Source organism: Schistocerca nitens, chromosome 1 (genome assembly GCF_023898315.1).
Source record: "Schistocerca nitens isolate TAMUIC-IGC-003100 chromosome 1, iqSchNite1.1, whole genome shotgun sequence".
Taxonomy (NCBI): Eukaryota; Metazoa; Arthropoda; class Insecta; order Orthoptera; family Acrididae; genus Schistocerca; species Schistocerca nitens.
In genome coordinates, this window is record NC_064614.1 from 459,558,674 (window position 1) to 459,574,360 (window position 15,687).

The window sequence follows — 15,687 nt, forward strand, 5'->3', positions numbered from 1 at the left end:
CACTCTGTAATGACCATCTTCAGATCTGTTCTACATCATGTCCTAATGTGATAAAGCCGTAATGGCATCGTCAAAACATATAAATACATTCAGCAAAGCATTGTCATGTAGGACTAAAATATGGTGTAAAACAGGCCACATCGTCCACACAGTCATTATGCAACTCAATGATGATGTATATACTCTTGTTTTTTGCTTTGTAAGCTTGAAGCTGGTTCATACAAGATGTACTAACTGATAAGATCGTGCTTGTATGAAAGGCATAAAAAAACAACTTCATACAAACCCGGGTTGTTGAGTTCTGGTTTTGGATATAAACAAAATTCTTCAAAAGACGTAAGATGAGTATAATTATCTATTAGTAGTGGGTTCACAGACTGTTCGGAGCTGAAGACGAGTGATGAAGTAATTTAGAAACTAACTGAATCCTCTCAGACTGTGCCCTTGAAAAAGTTGTAAGAGAATCGAGAAAAGCAGGTGTTCCAAAACTCCCACTAGGACCTAAAGTCAAAGGTCTAGAATTAGACTAACTATTGCTGATGACATACAACTAACTGCTAAAAACATCACTGAGGCACAAAATCAACTTTAAATACTGCAGAAATCAGCAGAGAAAATTGGAATAATCTGGATGTTTATTTCTTTTAGTGCCTGAATTGCTTCATTTGTCCAATTTTCCCTGTGGACCTCTTCCAGAGTAATTCCCATAAACTTCTTTCCACCAAATTTCTCTTTTCCTCTTTGTCAATCCACTTTTTTTTTTTTTTTTTTTTTTTTGCAGCTTCGCTGCTTCCTGTACCCAGTTTTCCTTTTTAGTGGTGTGGATTTCTCACTCAAAATTTTTAATGATATGTAGGGTGATGTTCTTGTTGTATCTAGTTATTGTAGTGGGTGTTTTTCATTGGCCTTTTGGGAGAAAGCAGTAACTAAATTAATACCTCAAATTTAAAGTAACAAAATTATGAGACTTATACAGAAGTGTTATACAGTCTCTGACAATGAAGTTCGGCGAATAGTCCTGTAACATTAATGTAGATGAACTATGAACTACAGTTGTCTTACTGTCCTTCGAAATGGTCACCTCCCATAACTATGCACTGCAGAGCTCTGCGATACATGTCCTGGAAACTTTGCATGAAGTCTTCCTTTGGGATGGTGTTCAAAACCGGCGTCATGTTTCGTTGGACGTCAGGAATATTGTCAAATCTCTTTCCTTTCAGAGCGAGTTTGAGTCGAGGGAATAGGAAGAAGTCTGGAGGATTGGGATCTGGTGAATATGGTGGATGTTCAAGTTGTGCCACCCCCTTTTCTGCCAGGTAATATTTGATGATACTGGCTGTGTGTGGACGAGCGTTGTCATGAACAAAAACCTAGACACCTTGTTGTGCGTGCTGGGGTAGTACCCTGCATAGATGTTGCATGAAACGGGTCAACGTCATTCCCTAAGGTAGAAATTCCTTGTGGATAATGCCTTGACTATCAAAACAGGTGATGAGAATCATTTTGATGTGGATTTTTCGGCTCTGACATTTCTCTGACAAGGTGATGTCTGAGAACGCCGTTCCGTGCTTTTTCGTTTCAGGGTCGTACCAGAGACACCATGTTTCATCCTCAGTGGCAATACGGTTCAAGAAATTGGGTGTCGCATCAAACGTTTCGACAAAACCCTGTGAAGCCTCTAAACGTGCCTGCATCAGATCGTCAGTCAAGCGATGTGACAAGATGACAACATGTTTTCCTATTCCGTAACTCCTGGGTAAGGATTTGTCATGTGGATTCACAGTTCACCTGCAGTTTATCCGCTATCACGCGCACAGTTAATCAACAGTTGTTTGTGGTTAATGTCATCACTTCCTCAATGTTTCTGTCATTGACGGCAGTCACTGGCTGTCTGCTACGGGGATTGTCAGAAACACTTTCCCGGCCTCCTCAAATATGGATGGACCAATTGTACACACACTTCATGGACAGTGCTTGATCCCCATAAACACGTACCAGCATTGTATGTGTTTCTTTCAGTGTCTTGCCAAGCTTAAAACAAAACTTTAAATTGATCCTTTGCGAGTTCACTGTCCTGTTCTCAGTTCAGAACCAACACACTAAACAAGCACTTCGTCCAACGTTGGGGACAGTTGTCAACACCGGCCGCTATGCAGGTGTAGTGTTGTGAGTCACCAGTGTTGCCCGATCGACCATTCTGACTTTATTAACCAAACTTTATTGCCAGGGGTTGTATTTCCCTAAGACATACACCGCTGCTGTATGGTTTAATGATGACAGTATTTTCCTGTGTAAAATAATCTCTCATTCCGATCTCGCATGTTGTCACCAGGACAATCACCCTATGGCTAAGAGCAAGGAATATTAGATCCCTTTAATGTGTAGTTACATAAAAGAACTTCTTGGAAGATTACTGTAGCCAAGATGGATATAAAACCATGACAAAGTATGTGTGTGTACTAATTCCATAGGAAAATAAAAATAAAATACGATTTGAGAAAACAAATCATTCAGCATGTTGCTAGAGATGAAAATTAAATTGTGATAGGGCCTATAATCTGATAGTAGTAAATGGAAGAGAGGGGAAACAAAGTAAGATAAGATTAACTGGAGTCACAAATGAGTGAAAGGAGAAACCACTTACTAGAATTTTGCACACAACGCAATTTCATCATTGCTAACACTAGTTTTGAGAATCAGGAAAGCATGTTGTAATTGTGGAAGAGACATAAGAACTTCAGGAGGTTTCAGGACTGTACAGGGTGCCTCTGCTACGAGTCATCAGGCACAATTTCTTGTAGTTCAGCAGACGTTTTCAATTTAGTTTTGCATTGTATACGTGGAGTCAGTCCAAACAAATAGTGTCCATCACATCTTTCGTGAACCGGCCAGTGCCGACAGAAAGCATCGAATTGTTTCCTGCTACAAATAAAATTATTATGTCTTGACATAGGTGGATACAACCATATTGATAGTCATGTGTCCGGGACATCGGTAGGTGAATCTGTCTCACGGATTACAATGGAAAGCAATGTGCCAGCCAGCCTGGATGCAGTTTTTAGGCAGTTTTCCCACATCCACCTGGGTAAATGCCAGGCTGGTTCCCATCTCACATTTGATCCTGTGGTCGCTCTAGATTCAAACAGAAGGGGTACAAAGATTCCTCCCTGTGGGTGAGCCAGCAATAGTTTTAAAATGCATTTGAGTGGTACCCCATCATCTGTATATGAGTATAGTTCATTCTCCACAAAATAGGAGAAATGCCATACCAATCCCAACCCAACATTGGTTGGATAAAGGATACAGGACAAGAAGAAAGGAATAGAGGGAAACATGTGACAACAAAAGTTTGAGCCATCCCTGCAGCCTAAAAGTTAAGAAAAATGTTTGTGACAGATGGGAAATCCAGGTTCAAGCCCCAGTCTGGCAAAAGTTTTCAACTGTGATGACATGTTCATTATCGCTCTGGAGACAGGCCGATTAGAAGAATATTTATGCCATCATTTAAAGTGTTACTGACAGATATGTAATTGAGTTATCTACAAGAGCAACACACACCAAAACAGGGTCAAGACTGAAGATTTATTTTTCATGTGCACTTTAATTCTTCGATAGATTACAAATTTTAAAATGATGATGACAGAAAGCGTAATCATCCAAGAAAGAAGTGCGAGGCAAGTTACTGAGCAATTTCTTCCTCATGAGCTTCCAAAATTTCTTGCTCACTCAACAATGTGACCTGTTTGTAGAAAAATTACAGCTAACTGCAAAACCTCAACAGTACATGCAAGAAATTACATCAATTTGATCATATTGGCTCAGCCATTCATGATGGCAGCAATTACTTTCGCTAATGCTTCTTTCAAAATAATTCTAGAAATTGACAACAGAAAGCAACACTGGTCATAGGCTAAGTCGTAGGACATTTGTTAAATGAAATGAGTCCAGTCTTTGAGCAACACGTTGCTCACGGGCCGAGAAAATCACAGACAAACTTATACTTGGGCACGGTCTTTTTAACATACAAAGCTGCGGCTTATCTATGTTTAGGCTTGGTCTCCAAAGTTGTGTTAAAAGAAAATACAAATGCGTAAACAATGAGACTGGCAGAATGTGCAAAGCAGCATTGGCTAGCACAGAAATGTAAAGCTGTATCTGGGTTGCCTTTTTTTTTTTTTTTTTTTTTTTTTTTTTTTTTTGTGCACAACTACAGTGGTCATTAGCTCCCAAATTATGAATGCACTGCGAGGCACAATGTTAAAACAAGCAACTAAAAAGATCAACACTATAAAAGGCACTTAACAGGCAAGGAATTAAAAGAAAACAGCATAATCAAATGTCCTTAGACAGGTTTGTCAAGTGGATAAAACGAAGAACGCGAGCAGCTGCTCCTGGGTCATCTGCTAAAATTTCATCCAGAGTACATGGCAGGCCAAGATCAATGCACAGTGTATTAAAATTCGGACAGGACGTTAAAATGTGGCGTACTGCCAGCACTTGCTCACATTGGCAGAACGGCATTGGCGCAGCCGTCAGCAGATGGTGGTGGCCGAACCGGCAGTGTCCAATCCGTAACCGGGCCAAAACAACCTCCTCCCGCCGAGAAGGGCGTGAAGAGGTCGTCCAAGCCGTGGGGAGAGGTTTCAAGGCCTGAAGCTTGTTTTCAGTAAGTGTAGACCAATCGGCATGCCACAGCAATAAAATGCGCAGACAAATGACCTCGCTAAAATCAGATGAAGGCACGCAACAAGAAGCTGTCTGAAGCTGGAGGACCGCAGCCTTGGCCGTGGCATCTGCAGCTTCATTCCCAGGGATACCGACATGGCCAGGAACCCACATAAAGGTAACCTGAGAACCGTCGTCTGCCAGCTGCCGAAGAGAGCGTTGGATCCGATGCACGAAAGGGTGGATACGGATCACTGAGGCTCTGGATGGCACTCAGGGAATCAGAGCAGATGACATAAGCAGAATGTCAGTGGCGGCGGATGTAAAGAACAGCCCGATAGAGGGCAAATAGCTCAGCTGTGAAGACCGAACAATGGCCATGGAGCCAGTATTTGAAACTGTGTGCCCCGACAATAAAAGAAGACCCGACACCGTCATTGGTCTTAGAGCCATCTATATAAATGAAGACCGTATTAATGAACTTCGAACGAAGTTCGATAAACCGCGAGTGGTATATCGAAGCTGGGGTAACCTCCTTTGGGAGCGAGCTGAGGTCAAGGTGAACATGAACCTGAGCCTGGAGCCAAGGTGGCGTTTGGCTCTCGCCCACTCTGAAGGTTGCAGGGAGTGGAAAATCAAGTTGCTGAAGGAGGCGACGAAAGTGAACTCCAGGGGGTAGCAGGGCAGATACATACAACCCGTATTGACGATCGAGGGAGTCATCAAAAAAGGAACGATAAGATGGGTGGTCAGGCATTGATAATAGCCGACAAAGCAGTATATCACGCTGGTAGGTTAGTGGCAATTCACTGGCTTCAGCATGAAGACTCTCGACGGGACTAGTATAGAACGATCCGATCGCAACACGTAACCCCCGATGTTGTATAGAGTTGAGGCGGCATAAGATGGACAGCCGTGCAGAGGAGTATACAAAGCTCCCATAATCCAGCTTTGAGCAGACGATCGACAAATACAGGCGAAGTAGGACGGTTTGATCCACTCCCCACGACGTACCACTGAGAACACGAAGGACATTTAGGGAATGGGTACAACGGTCAGCCAAATATGACATGTGGAGACCAGCTAAGTTTCCTGTCAAATGTAAGACCTAAAAATTTTGTTGTCTCCACGAACGGGAGAGGAACGGGACCGAGATGTAAGGATGGTGGGAGAAACTCTTTGTAGCGCCAGAAGTTAATACGGACCGTCTTCTCGGCAGAGAAACTGAAGCCATTGGCGACACTCCAGGAGTAAAGACGGTATTGACAACGCTGAAGACAATGCTCCAGGAAACATGTACGCTGCGTGCTACAGTAGATGGTAAAATCGTCCATGAAAAGGGAGCCCGATACATCAGCTGGGAGGCAATCCATTATTGGATTGATCGCTATGGCGAAGAGAACGACGCTCAAAACTGAGTCCTGTGGCACCCGATTCTCCTGGCGAAAGGCGTCAGACAGGACAGAACCCACATGTACCCTGAACTGTCAATCCATTAAAAATGCATGAATAAAAAGAGGGAGGCGACTGCGAAGGCCCCATGTATGCATGGTGCGGAGAATGCCCGCCCTAAAACAGGTGTCGTAAGCCTTCTCCAAATCAAAGAACACAGCCACTGTCTGGTGCTTCCGCAAGAAGTTATTCATAATGAAGGTCGACAAGGTAACCAGATGGTCAACAGCAGAGCGGCGCCTACAAAATCCACATTGTACGTTGGTAAGTAGGCGTCGAGATTCGATCCGCCAAACCAAATGAGAGTTAACCATTTGTTCCATCACCTTACAGACACAGCTGGTAAGGGAAATGGGTCGGTAACTGGAGGGCAAGTGCTTGTCCTTCCCCGGCTTAGGAATCGGGACAACAATAGATTCGCACCAGCATGTGGGAACATGACCCTCAATCCAGATGTGATTATAAGTACAAAGAAGAAAACCTTTACCCGCAGGAGAAAGGTTCTTCAGCATTTGAATATGAATAGAATCAGGCCCCGGAGCGGAGGACCATGACCGGGCAAGTGCACTTTCGAGTTCCCGCATGGTGAATGGGGCATTATAGCTTTCATGATTCGAGGAGCGGAAGTTAGGTGGCCTTGCCTCCTCTGCCTGTTTTTGGTGGAGGAAGGCAGGGTGGTAATGAGCGAAAAATCGGCCGAAGGCATTGGAGACATCCTCAGGGGCCACAAGGACATCATTCGCGACTGTCAAGCCAGAAACTGGTGAGTGGACCTTAGTGCCAAATAGCCTGCACAGGCTACCCCAGACAACAGAAGGAGTAAAACTGTTGAAGGAGCTTGTGAAAGCAGCCCAGCTGGCTTTCTTGCTTTCTTTAATAACACGACGACACTGCGCATGTAATCGTTTATAATTAATACAATTTGCCATCGTAGGGTGGCGTTTAAAGGTGCGTAAAGCACGTCGACGAGCACGTAAAGTGTCTCTACATGCTGTGATCCACCAGGGGACCGGTACGCGAAATGGAGAAGAAGTAGTATGAGGGATGGAATATTCAGCAGCAGTGAGAATGACTTCCATGAGGAGTGCGACCTGACTATCGCAGCTTGCGAAGTTTTGATCCTGAAATGTCGCCCTGGAAGAGAAGAGCCCCCAGTCTGCTTTGGAGTTGTTCCAACTAGTTGAGCATGGAGATGGGATATGATGCAGGAGATGGATAACACAAGGGAAGTGGTCGCTCAAATATGTATCAGAAAGAGTGTACCACTCAAACCGACGTGCAAGTTGGGTAGTATATATAGAGAGGTCTAAATGGGAATAGGTGTGAGTTATGCCTGAAAGAAAAGTAGGGGCGCCAGTATTGAGGCAGACAAGATTGAGGTGGTTGAAAAGGTCTGCTAACGAAAAGGTCTGCTAACAGGGAGCCTCTCGGGCAGGATGCTGGAGAGCCCCAAAGGGGATGGTGGGCATTGAAGTCTCCAGTCAACAAAAATGGTGCAGGTAGCTGAGCAGTAATTTGCATCATGTCTGCCCTAGTAACGGCAGATGATGATGGAGTGTAAATGGTACAAATGGAAAATGTGAAAGTGGGGAGAGTAATTCGGACGGCAACTGCCTGCAGATCGCTGTGCAATGTGTTGGGATCGTAGTAGATATCATCCCGGACCAGCAACATAACCCCTCCATGAGCCGGAATACCTGCCACAGGGGGTAGGTCAAAACGCACAGAGGCATAGTGCGCCAAGTCAATTCGATCACATGGGCATAGTTTCGTTTCCTGGAGAGCTACTACGAGCGGACAGTGCAAGCGTAGCAGCAACTTTAAGTCCTCTCGGTTGGACAAATGCCGTGAATATTCCAATGAAGTAGTGCCATCATGAGAAGAAAAAGAAAAAGGAGAAGCAAGAAGGGGTCACCTCAAAGGCCGCTGAGGGCCTGGCTTCGAGTGAGCACTGCGGCCGCCATCAACAGGCGGAGAGTCATCGTCCATTTTTTCAATAGGTTCGTCGGCCACCATGTTAAGATGGCCGGGAGGGGGAGCTTCCTCCACCGGTGAACGGCCAGATGTTCGGCTACCAGCGGTGCGGCCAGGCGAAACGGATGACTGCCTGGGGCGGCTACCGCGGGGTGGCGCAGGAGAAGAAACGCGCCGTGGCGGAGAAGGAGAACTTTGCTTCCTATGAGCCTTCTTGGAAGGTCGTTTAGTCGAAGTACTGGTCGATGGCTGGGAGTTCGGGGTACTTAGGAAGTCTTCAAGGGACGGTTCCTTCTTGAAGGCCAGTGCATCTGACTTCTGGGTCTCAGTCTTGGCAGAAGCTGATAAAGGTGCTTGTGTCTTAGGGGTGACGGGAGGAAGAGGAGACACTGACTGGGCGATCTTAGCACTGGCCGAACGGACGACTGTAGCGCTAAAGGTCAGATCACATGTCTGCGTAGACACCTCCCTGGTAGGCCGAGGAGAGGCAAGGACAATACTGTATTTCCCCACTGGGAGCAGCATGGGCTTCCTACTAGCGAATAGCTTGCCAGCAGCCGAGGTGGACACTTTCTCTTTGACCCGAATTGCCTGTATACAGCGTTCATCCTTGTGGATAGGACAGTCACACGAGGACACTGCATGGTCACCCTGACAGTTCACGCAACGAGGAGACGGAGGTGGAAAGTCACCCTCATGGGCATCCCTGCCACAAGTGACGCATTTAGCCGCATTAGAACAAGACTGGTGGGTGTGGTTAAAACGCTGACACTGTTAGCAGAGCGTTGGTGTCGGGACATAGGGGCAAACAGAAATAGCCTCACAGCCTGCTTTGATGCGCGACGGCAGCTGAACACTATCAAAGGTCAAGAAAAGTGTCCGGGTCGGTACAAGGTCATCGTCGACCTTTTTCATGACCCTATGGACAGCCGTCACGCCCTGCTCAGTGAGGAAAGACTGAATCTCCTAGTCAGTCAATCCGTCGAATGATCTAGTAGATACCACACTGCGTGACGAATTCAAAGTGCGATGAGCCTCCACCCGGACAGGGAACGTGTACAGGAGTGTGACCCGAAGGAGTTTTTGTGCCTGAAAGGCACTCTCAGTTTCCAACAACAAGGAAGTGTTACGCATCCTGGTACAAGACTTGACAGGTCCGGCTATGGCATCTACACCCTTCTGAAGAACGAAAGGGTTGACAGATGAAAAATCCTTTCCGTCCTCAGATCTAGAAACTACGAGGAACTTTGGGGCAGGCGATAGTGGTTTTGTCACTGGTGGCTGGTCAAGTTTCCGTTTTTGGGCAGAAGTCGAGAGAGAAGAAGAGAAATCCATTGCGGATGAATCCCCCATGATTGCCAGCGTCTCCAATGACGCGCTCCTTCCTTGTGGGGACCCTCTCAGAGGGCACTCCCACCTTAGGTGAATGTTTACAGCTCAGGTCACACCTCCCAAGAAACGGACGGAGGGACCAATCGGCATGGTCGGAAGGTGTCAGCCCAGGCAATCACCCCTCCCTGGGCCTGGCCTTTACCACGGGGTACATGCGTGCCTTACTTGTCTACCCAGGGCGGGGAATTACGCGTTACCCCGTCACTGGCTACGCATGGGTCGGCCTTCAGGCACACACAGGGAGGAAAGGGAGAGAGGGAGAGAAAGGCCAGACTGTCTCAAATTCTGAGGCGGAGACCATAGGGGGACAAGAAGGCAAGTAGAAGAAGGCAAGGTAAAAAGTAAGGAAGACAGTGAGAGAGGGAGAAGGACAAAGAAAGGAAGCAAACAAAGGAAGGAAGAAACCAGCATAAGCGAAAAACCAAAATGATCACAAATGTAAGTCGCTGAACCGTCCGTCTCTGGACGCAGGCTCAAACTACCCCCTTGAGGGGGAGGGACTCCTTTTAGTCGCCTCTTATGACAGGCAGGAATACCTCGGGCCTATTCTTACCCCGGACCCGCAGGGGGGGCTGTAGCTGTATGTGTGGCTATGAGCAAGATAGACACTGTGTCTACGGTTGTGGAAGTGGAAGTGGAAGTAGTAGTAGTAGTAGTAGTAGTAGTAGTAGTAGTAGTAGTAGTTGTTGTTGTTGTTGTTGTTGTTGTTGTGGTGGTGGTGGTGGGGAGCTTTGGAGAAAACTGAAGCAGCTGTATTAACAGCATGTGCACAGACGGCAAGCCAGTAACAAGCAACAAAGGGATGGCTCAAAAGAGAAAGGAAAAACTACATAACTTCTTTCAGTGACAGTTGACGATCTGAAACCTAGCAACTCTTACAGTTCCTTAGACGTCCACATCAAAACTAGAAAATTATTTATGATGGACATTTACTTTGCATATACTAGCAAAACTCATCTAGATTCACAATTTACATTACCCATTAACTAATCTGTGTATTTTATATTTCTCACAGTGCTGCTAAGTATCACTAATGGTCATTAATGAAATGGTTTACAGTAATACTTTACTACCTTGTAGCTCTTGGTTCCGCTTTTGATTAGGTTAGTTATTTCTGAAAGTAATGGGTCACATAAAAGCAAATACTTTTTCTGCGACAGCACTTAAGGGTCCTTAATTAAATATTATGTATTTGACAAAATTTAATGTTTATACCTCTACCAGTTGGCTGCGAATCATTGATGAGGAAAAATTTGTAACCTCCAGGCGCTGTTGCAACATATAATCCATTCTCCTGCTCCAGTGGCCAACCAACTGCTTTTGCGCGTTCTATAGCTTCCTTTGATCGCACAGTGATGCCAATGAAGTCATTTCCTTTTTCATATGAGTGAACATTGTAATTGTATGTGAGTTCCACAACAAAATGGGTATCTTCAGGGCCATATCCAACCATTGTTTTGCTCCATCGATTGTCATATGGCCTGATTTAAAAAAAAAAAAAAAAAAAAAAAAAAAAAAAACTATTATTTAAGAAAATTTATATTATCCAAGCATGAGATATTATCTATAAAAATACAGATTCTTATGAGAACTCATGTAGTAAATTTAATATTAGCAGTTACTATATAACTTTACAGAGGGTCCAGATGAACCTACTGAAACATAACAATGTTTTAGCTTGTGCCATCACACGCGCACAAACAGAGTTCAGAGTATCAACAATATTTATTTTGCTTTTCTGTTTGTTTTCTTTTTTTATGTATGTTATAGGCTGTTAGACTGAGCTTACAGTGTAGCCAATGGTAGTCTAGGCTGAAAGTAACAGTTTGATAGTACAGAAAGCAATGACTGAATACAAAATCTTAGTTGTGGTAATATATTGGTCTTTAACATGACCAGATGTCTAGGTGAGGTTGAAAGCTGGAGCTGGGTTGTGAGTTGGTAAAGTCGAAGAAAGTGATCTAGAGAGAATAACTATAAGTCTTGTGATGGTATACATGTTATAAATATTGGATTCTAATATGTGATTTATGTCTGTTGCTTTGATGATGTTGTAGGCCAAAGCAGACAGGTGGTGTCAGTAGGTTTAATATTTCCCCTCTGCAGTGAAGCTCTATTAGACCTGAACACCAGTGTAGATCCAGAAAGGGAGTATTGTGACCCTATAAATAAATATTTTGTTATAAGCATTTAGATTTTTGCATGTATAAAATCACAAATAAAGTACCACAAAAACTGCAAAAATTTTTAGAAAATTATGAATTATGCTAAACACACGACACTTTTCAGCCGTTTGCTGATGTGCCCAAGCTTGTAGGATGACTAGCTGCAGGAAACATTCTGACCACAAAAAGGATCAATTCACTGACGCCACTCCAATGCCAACAACAAAGTAACATCTACATACATACTTTGCAAGCATCCATAAGGTGTGTGGCAGAGGGTATCCTGTATCATTACTAGTCATATCCTTTCCTGTTCCACTCGCAAATAGTGAGAGGGAAAAACATCTACCTAGATGCCTCTGTATGAGCCCTAATTTCTTGTATCTTATCTTTGTGGTCCCCACATGAAAATCCAGCACTGCTTATGAGTCAAAGGTATTAACTGAAGCCTTTAAAGCCGCTCCGTCAACTCACAGCAACACCGTCACTATTTAATAGAACTCAGACCTTGGGCTTTGCTACAGATCAGTCTGGCACCTCAATGTACATTCCAAGTAATATTACAGATGCAAAACAAATATTGTTCAGTTGTCTATTCTCATTTTTTTTTAATTTTTTATTTATTTATTTATTTTTTTTTTTTTTTGCACATATGACATGTCAGACACTACTTTGACACATCATGAGTCAAAGTCGATGTTTGATATCTGTAGGTTTGACTGACTTGTCCGTGGGTAGAACTGGTGAACCACAAGCAGTTTCGTAAAGGAAGACAGACAGGAGAAGACCCTCCACTTTGAAGAGTATAATAGAAAGACTGAATTTTTCAAATGTTGACATAAACAACTGAAAGAAACAATACTCACCCATTTACAAGCTCATACAAATGTACAATGTGGACTTGGTTTCACAGTTGCTCTGCTAATTGAAGTACTGATAACCGTGAATGCACTCAACATTTCATATAGTATAAATTATGATGATGTCCAAATTGACAGTTTATAGCTACTGTAGTTCTTCAATCCATTCAATAGGCCTATCTTCTTCTTCTTCTTGCATTACGGCCTCTGTAGGACCACGGGTAGCCCATTCGTGGACATTTTCCTCTTCTTCTCCCTGAACCTTTTAATTCTCTCTCTTCTTCTCTCCCGATATCTTCAGTTTCCGTTTCTCCTGTCGGCTCCACTGGTGACACACTAATCCTTTCCTGTATTCATCTCTGTCATTGATCTCCGGCTTATTTTTCAGTGTATATTTGTTACTCCAATTTTCCTTTCCTTCGACCTTGATCACAAATTCCAACCACTCCTTCCGAAGTTCAACAACCCACTAGGTTCCTGTCTTTCCCCGTGTCCTCCCTGTTGTTTCCTACACTCTCTTCGTCATTCTGTCCATACTCATCCTAACAACATGTCCAGCAAACCTTGCCCTTTTGAGTCGGATTTCCCCAGGTATTGTCATGTTCCAGTACAATTCTTACCTACATCTTTGCATCCACCTCTTTTGGGACCTAGTATTTTTCTCTCTTCTTTCTCTAGTTGTTCTGCCCCATTTCTTCCTAGTGTCATCGTCTCAACAGCCTAAAGGCCTATAGAAACACTTATTAAATTTTTGTAGGAAACCTTTTAAAATATTGATAATTTCTCTGAACTGCAATTATTGTAAAGTTATTATAAAGTAATCTCATAAGCACTGATGAAAATTTGGTTGATATTATTACAAAAATCCTAGAAAGACCAAACATTCCCTCCCCTTTCCCCCTCTCAGAACCGAATCCAGGAACTGTGTATGTTGGAATAAAACACAGGGTGTCGTCGGATAGCCCGACAATGTACTGATGATGTGGCATGTGGTTTCATGTCTGTGCTGACTGGAAGAGAGGAAGAACACTGACAAAATTTTAATATTGCATGGATATTACTTTTTGGAATGTTGGTTGTGACAGTTTGATCTTCGCATAGACTGAGGTGTAGGTTAGGTTGAAAGATGACAATATGGTTGAGAGTTTGTGAAGCCAGCAAATGTGAATATGAGATCTTAGGTGTGGCAACCCAATGATACTTAGAGTAGTCCGACGCCCAAGTCAGATTGAAAGGTGTCTGGTAGTTTCTTGCCGGAGCAGTATCAGACTAGCTTAACATGATATAGGTATTCAGCATGAGGTACTGTTCAGTTGTATGAGGGGATGAAGCAACAACAATCTGTTGCATATTTTTTCTCAGAGTGCTGCACTGTACCTCTCATTATCAAATGGCCACCTAATTACAACTAACAATACTGCAACTAAAAACAGCACCTACTCGCGACTTAAACTCACAGTGGCACAGAAAACTAAATATTTTCGTATATTCAATATTTGACCCCTTTCCAAGAAATTTAAGTCCATATATACAAGAGGTGAACAGTTGTTAGTAAAAAAAGGCTGTTGGGTGCACTGGTACTATTTTTAATGATTACTGACACGTTCCACATCATTGTGCGACATCTCTAGCATGATGCACACATTACACAAAAAACTTGCGTATTGAACACGCAATCCAAACAGTGGGCATGTAGCAGTGAGCAGCAAGTACTTAAAATTCGGCTTTCGTGATCCGAATGACGTACTTACCCGTTGCATGCAGCTGCGCAACCTTCAGTAAATTCTTCGTGTCGCAAAACCTAGGGTAAAATGGAATTAGCTATAGTCTGCAGTATTGAGGTGTAGAATCGGACTGAGAACTACATAGCAAAAGATTACCTTCATTCCCAGCACTTCTCTATAAAATTTTGCTGTCAATGTTCTGTCTGCAACTTTGAATACAAAGTGAAGAGCTCGTCCCTGTATCATTGTAACAATTTCACGATGAAAGTAACAAATTACGCAATGTCGGTTACAACAAACAAGCCGCTGTCAGATCTCCGGCCACACTCGTCGGTCGTCAGTTCTACCAAATCACAACTATTACATGAAGGTCAAATATCGAAAGCTGCTCCGCAACCGATTCCATGCGAACTCGATACCTTTCATACATTAAAGTGCGGGAGGTTGTGTGCAGAGTGAAGCAGGATCGAAATAATTAATACAGAATTCTTCACATATAATATCATGGATACATATATGGGGCATCGAAGCATGTTTACGGCCTCGAGTGTTTTCTGAACACAACGAAGAAACTACAAGGGGCATAGCATCATGTTTGTGATCCAACAGTAAGTAGCGACTGTTCATAGCGTGTTCAGTGACGCAGTGCAAAACTATCTTTCATGTTGTAAGTTATCTTCTGCTGATTCTGAAAATCAAAGAACACTGCACAATATGGTCAACCGAATGAACCAATGCATTTGTTAAGATACTGATCTCATATTATGGAGAAAAGAGTTTGTTCTGTCCAGGCATCCTGATTAAGTTTCCCGTGATCTTCCTAGACCATGATGGTTTCTTCAGCGAGAAAATTGCCTACCACCTGCTTCTTCTCGTAAAAACATCCTTATTTATTCTATGCGTACGTAGATTTGAACTATTTATTTTCATAGTATTACCATGATAAATCTGTATCATTAAAACTTCAATTTATGCTTTAAATAGACGCAAAATTCAGCCAGAATTTTTAATAGTGCCCCCTGTATCCAGAGAAGCCAGTCCCATGGCATGCAACTGTAAAAGCATGCTGTTATTAGTGTTATTTCGTCCAAGTAGCACCGCAAAGAAATCTTTGCTGACGAATAGATGTCTATCACTAACTGACTTTTTATGGTAACATTGCGCTTGTTTCACATATCCAGTCTACATAGATCACTAATAATCAATAATGGAGTTCTTGCTGAAACTCAGTTACGGTATTGCAGGCTCTGTCTGGGAGTTTGGCGAGCAGGTACTACAAGAAATATTCTGTTTGACTTCCTATAGATGACTAGAACCTTACTGTTTGAGCTATTGGGTCGTATGAATAAAACGGAGAATATAAATTATTCGGGAAATTTCGGAGAACGATTCGCATAAATAAAGCGTTTCGGAGAATCATACTTCAGCCGAGAATGTTCTCAGTAGACTTGGCCA

At 43.3% G+C, this 15,687-nt stretch overlaps 1 protein-coding gene across 1 annotated transcript in view; it reads right to left on the reverse strand.

The window, feature by feature from the left end:
* Nucleotides 1-14,603, reverse strand: part of LOC126251793 (glyoxalase domain-containing protein 4) — a 55,660-nt gene extending 41,057 nt beyond the window's left edge. Inside the window, exons 1-3 of the mRNA XM_049952430.1 lie at nucleotides 14,389-14,603; nucleotides 14,260-14,309; nucleotides 10,699-10,964 (exon numbers count right to left, since the gene is read on the reverse strand). Coding sequence (XP_049808387.1) covers nucleotides 10,699-10,964; nucleotides 14,260-14,309; nucleotides 14,389-14,478 — 406 coding nt within the window. The 5' untranslated portion in view covers nucleotides 14,479-14,603. The remainder of the gene's footprint in view (nucleotides 1-10,698; nucleotides 10,965-14,259; nucleotides 14,310-14,388) is intronic.
* Nucleotides 14,604-15,687: the final 1,084 nt, after the last annotated feature.